Source organism: Hermetia illucens, chromosome 2, assembly GCF_905115235.1.
Source record: "Hermetia illucens chromosome 2, iHerIll2.2.curated.20191125, whole genome shotgun sequence".
Lineage (NCBI taxonomy): Eukaryota > Metazoa > Arthropoda > Insecta > Diptera > Stratiomyidae > Hermetia > Hermetia illucens.
In genome coordinates, this window is record NC_051850.1 from 18,805,051 (window position 1) to 18,822,334 (window position 17,284).

Here is a 17,284-nt window from a genome sequence, read left to right on the forward strand (position 1 = left end):
CCTTGTGTTCTACTGCACTTTAGCCATTGAGAGTACCTAAACCTCGCGGCCGAACCCTCCTCCCTTACGGGACGGCTTATTGTTTAACGTAGGATTTTCCTACGGTCTTCTTAAGACGCGGATTGATTTTGTGACCACAATCAGAGCCCCGCTGCGACAAGCAAACAACGGTACCAGTCTATACCAAGTGCATGGCATTCATACTGGTGGATGCAAGAATTACCTAAATCTCTACCGAACTATGGAGTACGGCACCCGTGTTGATACACAACACCACGTCGGGGCCCGAAGGTCTCTTCTCGCTTGAGCACAACCACAGCCACCGTGAAACTCCCACAAGGGGGCTAAGCGCAAACAACCGAGCTGTACTAAGATACGACAGGATTTCTCCTGAAGTATAAGAGTCCAGGGGCTACCTCGGTTCCCATGGTACCAGTATACCCCTGGTAAGGTTTCGTGACCGCAGCCACTTCAGATGAGTCCCCGTGCAGACTCGGGTCTGATCGCCCTTGCTAGGCCTTGGAGCATTCGCCTACTGTATCACGGCCGGCAAGCCAATGCGATACAGCGTTTCCCGGTGCCACCACTTGGAGGTTCTCCTCGGCCACTTGGTTTTGGTTCAGCCGACAGCGTTGCCGCTCCGTCTTCCTTCCCTCTACCTCGGAGAACCATTGGTCAGGGACAACCTAGTTAGTCGTATCAATTTCGTCGGGATACCGAATTCTCTCATGACCGTGTACAGATAACTCTGGTCTTGCAATCATAGGCGGCCTTGAAGCCGATGAAAAGATGGTGCAACTGATGGCCAAATTCCAACAATTCTCCATCGCTTGCCGCAGAGAGAAAATCTGGTCTGCTACTGATTTGTCTAGAGTGAAACCTCTTTGGTATGGGCCGATTATGTTATGAGCATATGGGGTTATCCGACTTAGCAAGTCACCAGAGAATATCTTATAGATGATACTCTGCAACGTGATACCTCTATAATTGCTACATTGCGTGATATCTCCCCTTTTATACCATATGTGGGACAGATAATGCCTCATTGCCAATCGTCAGACATTCATTCGCTGTCCTACCTTGAGCATAAGTTAATGAACCGATTGTTGCAGTTGATCGCCTCCACATTTAAACAATTCGGCTGTAATTCTTTGGGCTCTTGGTGACTTTTGATTTTTAAGCCGATGAATTGCACGGACTGTTTCTTCTATACTTGGTGTAGGCAGTATTTGTCCGTCGTCTTCTGTTGGCGGAACCTCTAACTCGCCGATGTTCTGGTGGTTCAGAAGTTCATCAAAATACTCAACCCATTGCTCCAATATGTCCATTCTGTCAGAAATCAGATTTCCCTCTTTGTCTCGGCAGGATGAGCATCCAGGTGTGTAAAATTTCATCCTGCTGACTTGTTGGTAATACTTCCGCGCCTGGTGCGGTTCCTCCCTCTACTTTTCGATTTCACAGACCTGTTAGTTCTCCCAGGCTTCCTTTTTCCATCTGTTAAGTCGTTTCTCCGCTCGCCGGAGTTCGTGGTAAGTCTCTGCACGTGCCCGCGTTCTTTGAGAATACAACATTACTCGGTATGCAGCATTCTTCCGTTCCGTTGCTAGCTTACCTTCATTGTCAAACCAGCCGTTCCGACTCTTTTTGCGGCTGGGGCCAAGTATGTTTGTGGCTGCATTAATGATAACGTTCTTCAGGTGATTGCGAAAATAATTTCTCGAGGCTTTATCTCCAAGACCTCGGTTGACTGCTATTATTGGGGTATTCATTTCCATCCATGTTGCGGAGGACTATGTTGTGTATAGCTTGAGTGTTAACTCTCGCCTCATTGTTAGAAGGGATTTTAGGTGGTGTTTTTATTCGACCCCGGAAGACTATGCCAATGAGATGGTGATCCGAGTCTACATTGCTCCCCCTAATGTTCTGACATTCGTCGAGACTGAAAGGTGGCGGCATTCAATCAACACGTGGTCTACTTGGTTGAAAGTGGTCCTGTCAGGAGAGACCACGTATGTTTGTGGACGGCTTTCCGCACAAGCCAGATATTTCCAACAAGCATTTCGTGCGATACTGCTAATTGAATAATGTGCAGTCCGTTATCATTGTTAAAATCCCCAAGTATGATTTTGATATCATACCCGGGGGAGGTTTTGAGGGGCTGAAGGTATCCTTTCCTTACACTGCAGTCTTCGCTGTTGGAGCGTGAACGTTAATGAGGCTTATATTTCTAAATTTACCTCACAATCCTAGAGGGCATAGTCGTTCGCTTATATTTTCAAAACCGATAACAGTAGATTTCATTTTTTGGCTGTCTAACAAACCTACTCCGCGCACATAGTTTACTGGATGACCACTGTAATATATGGTGTAGTAGCTCTTCTCCAGGAAACCAGTCTCTGTCTAACGCATCTCCCACAGCGCTGTGACATCACTTCTATATTGGGACATCCTCCAGGTTCTCCAAAAATACCTCGCATAGCAGCGGGGAGAGAGGGTTACCCATTGCTGCCCTGGAGGTTGTTTTATAAAATTTATTCCTGAATGTGAAATAGGATTCACTCATGCACGTGAAGGCCAGTTTCTTATACAGTTTGTTGATGAGTTTTCGAGTATTGTGATCCACTCCTCGAAGAAGTGTAGAGCTTCCTTCATCGGTAAGTTTGGGGACATCGCTTTTACGTCGAAGGATAATAATATTTAATCGCTTTGTATCCCCCCAGCTTCGTTGAGTCTGACAATGACTTTTCTGCTGTTTTCCACTGCTGGTTTTCCTATTTTTAGCCCTAACCTTGCTGTTTCCCGCTGCTTGTTTTTTTTTTATTTTAAGGCTTAACCTTCATTTTCTCGCGGGGCTGGACAAGTTCTATAATTAGCAGTTCCAATAACACCCTTGAGCTCAATCGGATTCTATTCTTTATCCGTCAGTTATTATGCCCATAATCTCAAGTAACCAGTGACCACCTGCCAACCGTTCTCTCTTTTGGTGGTTAAGTGGTTCCTGTAGTTAGGCGTAAAAGTACTCATCGCTCTCTGGTATTGTTTGTTGTGGTAAAAATCCCCAGTCGCTACCTATTCCAATCATACAGAAATAGCAATCGGATTCTGATACATTTCTGGATGCATTTTTCCTACGTCAGTTTGTAATCGAGGCACATCCGAGCGTAGGAAGGTTCTCATTACCGGAAGCCTACGGTCTGGACTTGGCGTAGGAAAATACCTCTTTCCTAACAGCCAGGTTTATGGCCAATATGGTCAGGTAAAGATGGTCACGTAAAGCATCCCCCGGTTGTGTCATTTTGCTGTGTCAGACGTGTTTTGCTGGAACTCCGAAGTTAATCATCATTTTGTGCAGCACAACAAGATTAACATATGAATGCTCAAAGACGACGAATATATGCTCAACATTTTCCTGCACCAAATCCTGTAATCAAAGGGTAGCTTTTAGGGATATCGAATTGTTGGACATAGACGCAAAACCGGAATGTCTGGAGTTCCTTACTGTTACAGGCGTAGATCGGATACCGGTTGTTGCGCCATTAATGATGATGTTTGATCATTAAAAGTTGGTCAATACAACCTTAGGTCCATAAACCCTTTTAGTAGTCACCAAATCTTTCAGAATCTTTCTCGGCATTATCGAAAAGTTAGTTTTTTTTTTTGTTTACTAACTATTCGGCAATGCCTCTCATTCTAATGTCCTTGCCAATTTATCTCCTTTTACCACCTCTGATAACTGGCATCCTATCAACATCCAATGCTCAACTATTTTTCTGGCTTTTGATAGTCGACTCTGAGTTTTCAAGCTTAAATCAGCTGCACCCATTGCTTCTGTAAGCTACTCTTGGAGCTGTTGATATTACCACCAGTCTTTAATTAGACATTTGATTTTTTCTGAGGGCTGGTTCGGCTCCTAATGCTCCTTACCTGATATTAATTTCACTTCTATTTAGGTCTCTCTGTCATTCTCTTATATTTTTGACAGCGTCTCTCCACTTTTCTCGTTTTGGTTCATACCCCTACTCTAATTTACGTATGCCTGTTCTATGCAATAACTCTCCATATGCTAGTTGTTCAACTCTCTTTAGTTATGATATATTCCTCCTGTGCACATTTTACCTATTTTTAAAACCCTGGTGCGTAAGGTCTGCTACAAAATAATGCTCAATAACTAATCACATCGTCATAAATGCGAATAATGACACGATTTTATTGGGTGCGCCAGTTGTTTCCGAAATATCGGTATGTTTTATTCCAGCCATTAAAAAACACAGCACACATACATTTAGTTCCATATAAAATAGTTAATCTGCTCTTGTACTTCATTTTCAACGCTCCTCCCGACTTTGCGAGAAACTTGCACCCTTTTTGCACGAACCTGTGGCATTCACGGCCCTGCTGGAATAGTGCGTTCCGCTGCAAACCATAACCCATAATGGAATTGTCGCACTTTCTTAATGTGTGCAACCCCCAAGTTGAACAAAATTGTCACTTGTTCTGTTTAAAGTTTTCGCTCGTCTAGCTTTCGGAACTCTACTTAACTTACCTCATTAAACATATATGTCCAAGTTATGGGAGTGTGAATGTGATATAAAGATGCAAAAGGACAGTGCAATTTTTTTTCACGGAATAGAGCCATGTGGGTAACAAATGATTAGCACTTTCCGAAGCTAATCTTAGTTTCGACATAAATTTTAAAGTGAGCGGGGCGAGTGCAGGCGTTGAAAGATCATCATCATCAACGGCGCAACAACCGGTATCCGGTCTAGCCCGTTGAAAGATAGTCACTTATTTCAAGACCTCGCTCAAAGGGACTACATAGCTCGAAAATCTGAAAAGATCAGGATGGTGTCTGTATTTAACATCTAGAAATAAAAATACTCTCCACCCCGATAAGCAACAATAGCATATTACAGCTCCTGTCACCAAGTGGAGTCAAGTTTTAGCATAGTAGAGCAACAGCAGAATATTTATTCGTCCCTTTCCTGTTCTCTGCATTTTTTTACTGTGTACTGGGTACATTGCCTCAAACCCTCCTCCTTTATCATGGCCTGCGACAAACATGCCAACTGCAGATACTCAGTGATTTAATTACGAAGTTATATGTTCCCCAAAAATCGTCTATTCACTGGCCTCCCATCTGCAATGTTCGCAGGCATTTTCGAATCTTCCGCAAGCAGAGAGTACGTAGATTCTTCATTGAAGAACACCTTAATGACGTATCTTCGTCTGAAATCTGAGGAGACCAGGCTGAATATAGTCAAAACCATCATCCTCCCGCCAACCAAGGTTTTGATGTCCCACTTTTTAAGAGACAACCACTATACCGCTTAAGGGATCCCGGGTTCTTTCACACAAGTTTTCGCCTCCGGCCTGAAATTCAATTTCTCCATTGGCTGCATAACTACTTGCAATTTCACCCTTTAGAGCACACTTCACAGGGGATGGCCGGATGCCTGTGACTGTGACCACACCACTATGGATCCAGATCCTTGGCACGCTAATCTGCCACTTTCCTACTTGTCGATAATTGTTAAGACTAGATCATCCGAAAATCCATTGGGTCCTCCAACAGCCATAGCAAGGTGTCCATTACTAGGAACATAACAGAGGAGAGAGAACTCGTCACTGTGGGCAGCCTCTAGAACATCCTTCCTAAATAGACTTCCATCCGCCAATATGTGAGTCTCTCCACAACAGCATACAAAAGGATCCAACTAACTAATAGCGGATCGATACCACACTGCCTTGCTGCGTTACATATCCCCGCGAAAGAGGCAGATTTGAAAGCACGCTCGATGTCCATGAATGCAACTTGGGTGTCTTCCTTTTCGGATATCGCATTCTCAATTTTTGTCACGAAGTGTTGTCTATGTGGATTTGGCTTTCTAGTAGACATATTGGCTACAGTAAAGTGACCACCTAGGAAAGTATGTATTCTTTACGACTCGACGTATTTGTCTTTCCGGTTTTTTAATCGGTGAAAAGCTTTTTGCGCCCATGCTGGCGGGTTTCCCTAATTTGGGAATAAATATCACCTTCACATCACGTCCGTTAATTGGAATACAAGCGAGTGCTAAGCGTACATGAATATATAGATCCAGAGCATCCATTCTATCTATTGCTAAATGAAGCCATGCGGGCCAGCACACTTGTATCTATGGAACGTGTTAAATTCCCATTTTACTCGCTCCGGTGGTACTAATTTGTATGCCAGAGTCCAGCCTCTCGGTTGAGGGTTGTATGCAACTGTCGGCCCTGAGCTGAGATTTCGGATGCTGCCTGGAAAGTGCATTTTCTGAATACCTCCCGCTCTGTAAACGTAGAAAATCCACCTGTTGGCTACATCCTTTGAGTAGTATCTGCTTTGATTTTGAGGTTAGCCTCTTCGCAAAAGCGTATCTGTGATGATCATCAAAACTATCACTTGCTCTCCTTTAAAATTTTCTGAGCCTCTTTATACCGATTTCAGCCAACGGTTGGACCAGATTTTAAAACTCAGTTAATGAATACCCTTACCGTTCTCCTCTCCTTTGCCAAATCCGAGTTCTACTATGATGTTTTGGTCTGCTTTGTCGAATTGATTAGACTTTCTTCGAAAGCTTTTCTCACGCTAATTACTATCATCTGGGTTGTTTTCTTAATTTCAAGAAGCAATTGTATGTGCTTCCCAAGGATCATAACTCGAACGCTCAGTGCTAGCATCAATCAATATCTATCTGTCTTCCTCGGGTTCTGAAATAGAATGCTGGGAGGTGGATTCATGCCCATTGCCTGTAATAACCTGTAATCCAAGAGCATAATGTCGTTAAATGCTCTCCACTCTGAGACAAAACCCGCCATGTCGGGAGGTCCTACCATAATATCGACGGCCTGTTACATTGAAGAAAATGGTCTCATTGCCCAATTCGAAGATATGCAATTCAGTTCCTACCAGATAATCAAATAGTATGGATCCTCTCGCGCAATATATAATATCAATTTCTCTGGACACCGACCATCAGCACCGATACCCCCCCCCCCTCCTCTGGAAGCCAGAGAAAATGTCTTTTGAATGATGGTAGCTAGAATACCCGCTTCTTGGGTAGACGCGTACCTGCCCACATGACAGAAGAAATAGTATTTCTAGAGCCACTCGTTCGTGCTTTTTTTTGTCAAAGTTGAGCTACAACATGTTACGATATGAACTTACCGACTCAAAGCCAAGCTTAATGCCTTGGCCGGATGCAGTCCTTACAGCTAAACTGTTCACACTGCTCAGTGTCAAAACCGGCCGATGGATATCGTCTTACAAGACCGCTTCTGAAGAGTTTGGATCGCGTAAGAACCCCTTCCGATTTAATTTGCTCTTAACCGCAAATACCCCAGGCGCTCCTTTCCTATCAACATTGCACAACCGGGAATTATGGTGTGCCCGGTTTGCCCTGAGGTTGTTTTCTTTCTGAGGACTGATGCCTACTTGTGAGTAAGATTTTAACTTCAGGGGCCGAAGTTAAATTTTGACAGAAGAGGTCTACTTCGACTCGTCCGCAAGGATTGGACTGATACTAATTGAATGAGTGGAAATCTAAGACTAAACCCAGGTTTTCCATCAATGAACTCTGGGTTGCCCATTCACCCATGGTTGGACTGACACGGTCGAAATTGAATTTGATTTTTCACTGAGTACTTTCTACGAACAATTAAACGCGATTCAGGAGAAGCTTTCTAACCTTACGATCGTGATGGTGATCTAAATGCCAAGGGAATATCTGACAACACCTTGCTCGGGCATGTGATGGAGAAACACGGTCTTGGCGGCCGTAACGGTAATGGTGGGAGGTTCGTGGATTTCTGCAACTGTCACCGCTTCGTCATTGGTAGCACATTGTTCGAGCACAGAGCCTGCCATAAAGTCGAGCAATCAAATCTACCACTTCGCGATGAACAGTAGTTTTACGAGTTGTCTTCTGGATGTGCGCAACAAGAAAGATGCAGACATCAACCCCGAAAGGTGCGTCCAGCATTTCTCGCAGGGTTAGGGAGCTGCGACCGCCTAAGTTCAACATCGGCCTCCTGTACAACCCAACTATCGCTCGGCACTGCAAGAACTATCTTGCTGATCGGACAGCAGATCTACTGAGTAACGCACCTGAGAATATCAATGAGCATTGGGCGGGCATCAAAAATGCTCGCCTTGACGGTATCCCCGCAGGATTATTTATCGCTGCACCTGCAGTTACTGCAGATGACTGACTGCAGATTTGCTGCTTCTAATCAGATGGAATTCCTTGACAATCCGAGACCTTCCCAGAGAGTGTAAGAAGGAGGTGATCGTCCAGATTCCAAAAAACGGTACACATTTTGAGTGTGACAATTGGAGTTTTTAAAGATAATCGCTAAAATAATCCTGGAACGCCTCAAAGAAAATCGCTTAATCGACAGAAAGCAGGTTGGTTTCCTCTCCGGATCCTTCGCATTAACTACATTAACACCCTACGGGTCAGTTTGGAAAAATTCTCGCAATTTAGATCTTTGCTGCACATGCTCTACCGCAATACCAAGATCAAGTTGAGACTGCTCTGTGATAGTGTTCTTTCTGCGTTTCTATAATATATAGGAGTAGCACACAAAAAGTGAACTCGATTGTTACCCAAAACTCCAAACTTTCATCAATACCTGCGTTGTATCATCGGAATACACTGGCGTGACACTATCTCAAATGAAAAACTTGGTCATCGCCCAGACTTGGCACTCGTACGCACTGTAATGGGAGGACGGAAATGGCTGTGAATAGGTCACTCATTAAGGAGAGGCAACTGTTGCATTGCTGGCTACGACATGCAATGGAATCCACTCTCCTAAGATGGCGGACGAGTCGGTCGCCCTAAGGTCACTTGGCGCAGTACAATAGAGGACGAGGGCGAAAGTTTCAGGATGTCTCGTAGATAGCAATATCACATCAAAGTGAATTTTCTGGCATGCTAAAAACATTACAAACTACATACAAGTGGAATAGTTCTGCACTCAAAGATACTTGGAAAAGAAAGAAACCTTTCATATTTAAAGCGTCGAACTTCCGGCTTTTGTTTGCTCTTTTGTGTCTTTAGATTTCTCATAGTTGGTTGACCATTGTTTTACCGGAGAGTAAGTTGATCTCGGAAGAGGACAAGGCTAGTTGAAGCTGGGGGTCGACTATTACCCCGAGTTCGCCGTTTATGGCTACATCTCAGTCCCTGTGGCCATTCAGCCCTCGATACGGTAGCCACAACTTGGCTTGGGGTTTTGATTTCAGCTTAGCTTCGGGTCTCTCCTCTAGTACCCTAGAGAATCTTTACTGAACTTCCTGATCACGATTAGGTGGATCATCGAGAGAGAACCTACCATGTAAATAACATGACAGAAATTCAGCCAAATTCACAAACATCTAATATTAATTTTCTTAAAGCAATATTCACAATAGAGGTCAAAAGATCAGTGCCCTTTTTTTTGCCGATGGAAGGTGAAAAGCTTCAAAAGCTACCGCAGGCTTCTGCCACACGGACTCTTACCCACTAAAACCACCTCCTTCTCCTTCCGCTCTCCCCGCGGGAACCCCATTTGGTATTACATCGCGGGCTGGATCAGAATTTATTCTACACTCGTATTAACATTCATGTTTCTTTCGCGTTCATTTTTTCGAATTACTTCTTCCTGCCTAAGCTTCTTACCGATGGCTGCAATCATCTTTTCGACTTCGGTCCATATCCCCTTTGCTTTCACCATAAGTTCCATTATATTCTTGGGTGTAAAGTGCTCCACGGTTGCAGTTTCCAGTGTAGCCCTTCGGGCTTCAAATCTGAGGCAGTGAAAAACACGTGTTCTGCATCCTCAGTAATATTTGGGCAGTTTGGGCAATATGGCGAATCATCAGGCCCAAATCGATACACATAAGCTCAATAGCTTCCGCGTCCGCTCAAGAATTGAGTTAGGTCGAAACCAACATTGTCGTGGGGTCGCTCGATCCTTTTCCGGATATCCCATATGATTTTGTGAGTTCAGCGGCCTTTTTCTGACTCGTCCCACTTCTCCTGCCATTCCGCGACAAATTCAGCTCGTGCGAACTGTCGCCGACGGACAGGAGATTCTCCGGTGAGATACGTTCGATCGTAAAGTCATTGTACTATATTTCTGTCGCCAGAATCTCAATCGACACCATTCCCGCTTTCACACAAACTGTTCGTAGTACACTTATGCGATACGCAGCTCCAATCTTTCTCTTATTTGCTATATTTTTCAGTGCATCTGCCCATACTGGGGCTGCATATAGTAGGATCGAACTGACCACCTTCGAAATAAGGAATCGACAGCTCGGCCTTTGGCCACATGTATTTGGTAGCATTCTCGCAACCAGCGCTCCAAAGTTATATGCCTTGGTTGCTGCACCCTCCACATGCCGTTTGAAGTTTAACCTCTGGTCAATTATTACGCCTAAGTGCTGCGTTTCAACTTTGATCTTCATGAAAGTGTACTTTCTCCGCTTGGTAATAAGTACTACTTCCGTCTTATGCTCTGCGAGCTGTAGACCACCATTCTCTATCGAGGATTTAATCTCATAGACTACTTCATTTGCATGAAGCTCCACTTCTTCGAGAAGGCGTGCAACAACCGTCACACCAATATCGTCCGCGAAACCATTGGAGGCCACACCAGTGAGAAGTTCTAGCGTCAGTACTCCGTTATATATAATAATCCACTAGAGTGGCCCCAGGAGAGACCCTTGTGGAACCCCGCATATCGTTTGGTATAGTTTCATTCCTTCATCTGATTCCCTGCAGAGAACCCGATCGTTTAGGAAGTCGGCAACGATATGCACCTGATACTTTGCCACGCCTAAGTTGATTCGCGACTCAAGTATCTGGCGCTCTTCACATCAAGTGTGATCACTGCCCAATATTTGTCCTTGTCAAATCCGGTCTTAGCTGTGTTAGCTACTAGGGCAACTGCATCCGTTTTAGACCTCCCCTTTCTCGGAAAGGCCGCCATTCTTTTTGACAATTGGAAGCAATCTGTTATAGATTCCTCGTCCGAATAGATTGCCAGTATTATTTAGAAGTTATATCGGCCTGTAGGACGCAGCTTCCCCCAAAGGTTTGTTTGGCTTGGGGATTAGTATTAATTTTTGCTTTTTCTACTGTGTAGAAAATGCTCCTTCTTTAAGGCATATGGTGAACGCCTCGGCAGACATATTTGGAACTATTTTCACTGCTACCTTGAGAGGTTTATTATGGATGCTATCCAAACACGGTGCTTTATTTCCAACAATTTTATCCGCAGCTTCGAGGACCTCCTTTTCACTTACGATGAGAACTTCGGCGGTGTCTATCTCGACAGTGGGAAGGTTCTATTAGAGTAGGGCAAGAAATTGATAGGGAGCGTTTGCCTTTGATTTTCGATATTATTGTTTTATAAGCGCCACCCCAGGGGTTCATGTCAGCTTCCTTACACAGTCGCTTAAAGTGTTCGCTTTTACTTTTTATTATGACCACATGTAGTTTCTTCCGAGCGTTTTTGTATTCGTCATATAACTGCTCGTATCCAGATTTGTTTCTGTTTCGCTGACTGCACCTTCTGGCCTTGTGGCAGGACTTGCGACACTCTCCGGTTTCAGAGTTCCACCAAAAGTTCGAAACTTGCTTCTGGGATATAACACACTATGCCATGGAAGCGTCACATGCTCGCCGCAACTTTTCGACGAGCTTTATCTTCTGTGCTTCCTTCAATCGCTGTATTTTGCTGCAGAACTTCTTCCCCTCGTCAAACTTATTAGCTGCCCACTTTTCAGTTCGTGCACCATGCATGATTTCAAAAATGATGGCCTGGTGGTCGAATATGTGTACCTTCTTCACTGACATACCGCTGGAGATCCTTAGCTAACAAAAAAGGCCAGTGCCTGTCTGTATATTCGTTTGTTTGCCTATCTGTCTATCTGTCTGTAACACACACATTCCTCATGGCACGAAATTTTGTAAAAAATATAAAACTGTGGACTCCCAGGCATGGAGAGAATTACATTGTTTCATGATGAACTTAATGGGTAAGTGGGAGAGCAGAAGAGGGGTTCGACTATTGCCGTGTGGGGTATCAAACAAAAGGTCTCAATTAATCCTTTCAGAAACAGATATTAGTTTTAAGATTGGTTGTAAAGGGGAACCGGGTCCGAAAAGAGTCAACTACCTCAAGGATCCGTTCTCAGAAAGAATCCAATCGAAATATCTGGAAAAATTACAGTAGCCCAGACGGAATGGAAGGCAAATATATTTGCTAAACAATTTTGCCAGTCTTTCCCTAATCTATACCAAATTTTAGCAGAGATTTGAGCCGGCTTAGCTCCACACTAACTACTGCCCGATACTGTTCAACATTTAAGGGGATCTTACTGTGTGCCGGATCCACGGAATCGATTTTTTTTGGTCAATTCGCGTAATTAAGCGCGTATTTATCGATCTGTATTTCTTCGCTAAAAGGCCAAGAATTGAAGCCAAGGCTGTACATACGTTTCTTCAAGACACCTAGGGTTTATGGACTAGGTATAGCAAGTTAATGGTCAGTTAAGGTTTTATGGCTAAAAATCACATTCCCCTTTTAAAATGCGTTTTTCTCGAAACTGCACATTGAAAATCTGCTGCCACCATAACCCGAAATCTATCCAAGGAAATTCTTTGAAATTTTCACGACTTATTCAGGACATATTTCTACGGTCCGCAAACTAGGATAATTGCGATTCATTCGGTAGTTTCTTGTTTTACACAAAACCTTACTAAAATCGATTCACTGTCTGCCTGTCTGTCACACGCACTTTTCTCCAAAACGGCTAAACCGATCCGAATGAAATTTAGTGGACAGATGGGAACTATGGAATCCCACGCATAGAGCAAATGAAATGAATTTAGACAAAGTTTAAAGGGGCCTCCCACACATGCAAAGGGGTGATTAAAAAAAAAATGTTCACCAGATGTAGTCGTGTAGAGTATCAAATGAAAGGTCTCGAAATCGACATTATTTTTGGTATGAATTGCAAAGTGCGTAAGTAAGGAGTCAAAATGTAACACTTAAAGTGAGGCAGGACTCATTTTTGGAAACTACCCAACCCAAAAATCCGCAAAAAAGGAGAGTGCGCTTAGATGAAATCTAGGTCTCAAAATATTACCCATTCTGATATCTGCTCAAAAAAACTTACTAATAGTATTTTATCAACTTCTAGAAATCTACTGAAAACCTCCCTTAAATTCATCCTAGAACTACCAAATTTCGCACCAGCATAGAGGACCACATTTTATGACAATCTGGCCATTAACACGAAAGTTATAGCAGTTTCAAAAATTTCGTTTAAATTTCGCGCGAATTTACTCCTTGTAAAGTCATGCAAATTAGATGCTGACGTCATAATTTGCGAGAATAATTAACATTCGCATGAAATATTAGAGTCGCATTTATGAAGAATCTACTTCTACCTAGCCCTTTTTAAGGTTTTTTTTGTAAAACACTTATGTGAAATTTAAGCCTCGAAAGATGCCCCATTCCGATATCTGTCCAAATAAACTTACTAATAGTACATTACCAACTTTTAGAAATTGATTGAAAAACTCCCCTTAAGTTCATTTTAGGAGTACTAAATTTTGGATCGGCATAGAGGACAGTCTTGTCCATACACACGCCAAGTTTTATGGAAAGCCGACTATTAGTGTCAAAGCTATAGTAGTTCACACTTAACTATTTCCTGCGAATTTATCGCATCCTAAGCGATACAAATAAGATGCTGACGTCATAATTAACGAGAATAATTGACATTCGAATGAAATATTTAAATTCTACTCATGAAGTATTTACTTCTCCCCAGCCCTTTTTTGTATCTGTTGTAGGTTCAATTCTTCGCAGTTGCTAAAATACTAAGCTGAGAGTGTCAAGGGTATGAGGTTGACTATCATCAATACGGGGCTTTCCATCAAATGATTTATTTAAATCGCTTTCTAAAAAATAGAGGGTAATGGAATTTTTAGCTATGTCACACGGAGCTGTCATGCACTCGTCGCTCCTCACATCTTCTTCTTTTTCTTCAGCCTTTGTCCCGTTCACAAGCGGGATCGGCTCGCCGTGATCGGTTTCGCCATTTTATTTGATCAAATACCTGATCTGAATGTAATCGCAAGGTCTTGAAATCCCCATCCAGCGTATCAAGCGGCCGTTGTTTCAGCCGACTTTTTGGTTGCTTACCATTGACTTTGATGTTCAGATCAATATTTTTTCCACGATCGGTGCGATCGCAGATATCCTCATTTCGAATGTGATCAAAACAAATCACGCCGCTAGTTCAATGTAACATCTTAGTTCCCATTACCGCAAGACGCCGTTCATTTTATTTTATAGTCGCCGAACACTCAGAACTATAAAAAGCGGCAGACGGACAACATGGCGGTAAATTTTAGATTTGAGATGAGTTCTGAGTAAGTTACTGCCATTGACAGAAATGAGCGATTTAAATCTCTAGAGTCAGTGCTATCAGCCAATGGAGAGCTGCGTTATGCTCCTCACATAGGAAAACACAAAGCCGTTTATACCTGAAGCGTCAAGCTTCCGGTTTCCTGACTTGTTTATTTATTAAAAAAGCCTTGAAAAAACACCAAAATTCACAAAAAAAATGTTTAACATGGCACCAAAAATTTAGCGTGCTGTAGTTAAGTCTGTACGTTAAAATTCCGTTTACTTTTTTTCTTTAGTAGGATCGCAGCGCTCTTTAGCCTGGCAGCAGAAAAAAAAACCTTTTTTTTCGGAGATGGGTGTATAAATTGCTTTGTATTGCAATAACGAACTATACTATCGGGCTAGAAAAATTGTTATGTATGGTCAAGATATTAGTAAATATATGGTGAAAAATTAGTATTTGTATCTTTATCCGGTTCTTCACAAAAATTTCCAAAAAAATAGCGAAAAAAACGGTCTTCACAGGGGATGACCTCCTTAATTGCCCGTTATTTTACTAAACATTTTCAAATTATCCAATATTTTTTTAATCTTTTTTTGCGTTGAATATTTCTGATTTTCATTCAGATGATCTACTCCAAAATTCAGAACAGGAATCTAAAATTCGTTTCAACTTTCATTTCTATTGCTTCATTTGCAATTAATTGCCATACCTTCGCCTGTAGGTGACACCCACAGTCGCAACCACTTCTTGCTTAAAATTTCCATTTCTACTAACTTCTCCCAACTTGCTTGACTCTTATCATCTTTGAGAGAATTATAGTATAATAGAAGGGATTTCTAGTTAAGTTGGAAATTATAATATCGTGAATTATATTAGACCAAATTGCAGTGATAATTAAACATTAGAAAACCATACACCATATTTTCACGAAAATATTCCTCCCCTAAACAGGACGATCATCCTCGCTATGCTTTCGAATATGGCGTACACGATTCCCTAACAGGAGACATCAAACATCAAAAAGAAGAACGAGATGGTGATGTAGTTCAAGGTGAATACTCCTTGGTTGAACCTGATGGTAATGTTCGCACTGTCCATTACTACGCCGATTGGGAAACTGGATTCCATGCAACTGTAACAAACAGCAGAGATCAGGTCACAAAAGTCATTGCAAAGAGAAACTCCGCCAAGGCGTAAGGACGCTTCATAAAAATGGAGGAAGGACATTATTTCTAATGTAAAATATTAATACTTGTAATAATGATGATAAACGTGTAGTAGTTGCGCGATAAGAAATTTTTTTTGTCTTATTTTTGTTTTTAATTTAATTTTTGATCGTTGATTTTCTTGCCATTTGACAATAATATGTTTTATTATTCTTCTATTTCATATTCATATATATATATATCTAGGTGGTTTCATCCACATTTAGATTGTCATCATCTATCTCATTGCTTTGAAAAATACAATTCATATTTTGTTACTAAAAATTGTAAGGAATGGAATATAAAACTAAATCTTTTCTTGTTAAATTTAGATAAATTTTGCCCCATCACTGCTGATATTTCTGAATATGCATTCATATTTTACTTTGCACTCATACATCTTTTTTACATTATGTAAATATTTATTAAAAATACATAAACTAGACACTATCACGTATTGATTTTTATCATGATTATTCGAAAAGGACACCGAAGAACATAAGCGGAATTTTCATTCTTTATTAATCTTTAACTAACTGACTTCCTTAAATCCAATATTGAAAATATAAATTTTCCATTTGCCTGAATTTTCTACTGAATGAAAAGCCCGCTAGTGTCCACGATATTCTGATTTCCACCAAAATGGAATAAATGAAAACACATTCTCTCCATCAAATGAAATAGATTCATGTATCTAATATGCTTTGAATCTTTAAACAGTTTGTATTATTGTTTTCCTCACATATGTATTACGTATTTTATATTTTTTGTGATAAAATTTGTCATACGTATGAAAATGTATTGCTAAACGACAGAATAAAATTTTATATCTTTTGTATAAATAGTGAAATGTGTAAATATATTTTTTCAAATAAAATCAAAGAAAATTGAATGAATAGTTGTCTTTGTGCAAAATAAGCAGAAGACAACATCTCGGAAGTTGGCGGGAAAATTATCTAAATTGCATATAATGGCATTTCCCCGGCAAACTACATAAATTTCTTGTTATTGCATTATTATTCCAGCAATAGGTATGCGTTGAATATAATAAATTGCCAACGTCAGTTGAAAAAATAGCACTTCCAATCATATGCAGAAACAAGAATTTACACTTCCACCATATTTTCAATGAAAAATGAAAATTATGGTGGTTTGAATTGCAATTACTAATCCAACGCCTGTTGCAATTGCAAATAAAAAGCAATCTTTTTGGTGTTTGACATCAATTTACACCATTTCAGAGCAGCAGCCATTCCAGTTTTCATTTCTGCATGTTTTTCCTTTCAACTGGACCCGACATGAATTTCGAAATCAAAATGAAATGGAAAAGTCACATAAATTATTAAAATCATTGAGACCCTGATTTCTAAGTGTCGATTTTCCCACGATATACAAATTTATGGTTCTAATTTCAGTCATAATTTAGCCTAAATCAGGTGAATAAAATAAATGAAAGACTTGCTGGTTAGACAGTAAATTGTGTAAGAATTTCAGAACGAGAATCATTCCATGGGTGTCTGCAAAACATGGTCACCATGCATATCTTAAAAACATGACTTTGTATCTGGAACGTGGGTAAGTATATGGCTAATTGCACTCAGGTGAGTTTTTTTCGCAAAACTACTCCTTAAGATTTTGC

At 41.3% G+C, this 17,284-nt stretch overlaps 1 protein-coding gene across 3 annotated transcripts in view; it reads left to right on the forward strand.

Moving 5' to 3' along the window:
• Positions 1–16,541, forward strand: part of LOC119649820 (ice-structuring glycoprotein) — a 34,270-nt gene extending 17,729 nt beyond the window's left edge. For all 3 annotated transcript variants that reach the window (XM_038052153.1, XM_038052154.1, XM_038052155.1), the window contains one exon: positions 15,392–16,541. In XM_038052153.1, coding sequence (XP_037908081.1) covers positions 15,392–15,637 — 246 coding nt within the window. In that variant the 3' untranslated portion in view covers positions 15,638–16,541. The remainder of the gene's footprint in view (positions 1–15,391) is intronic.
• Positions 16,542–17,284: the final 743 nt, after the last annotated feature.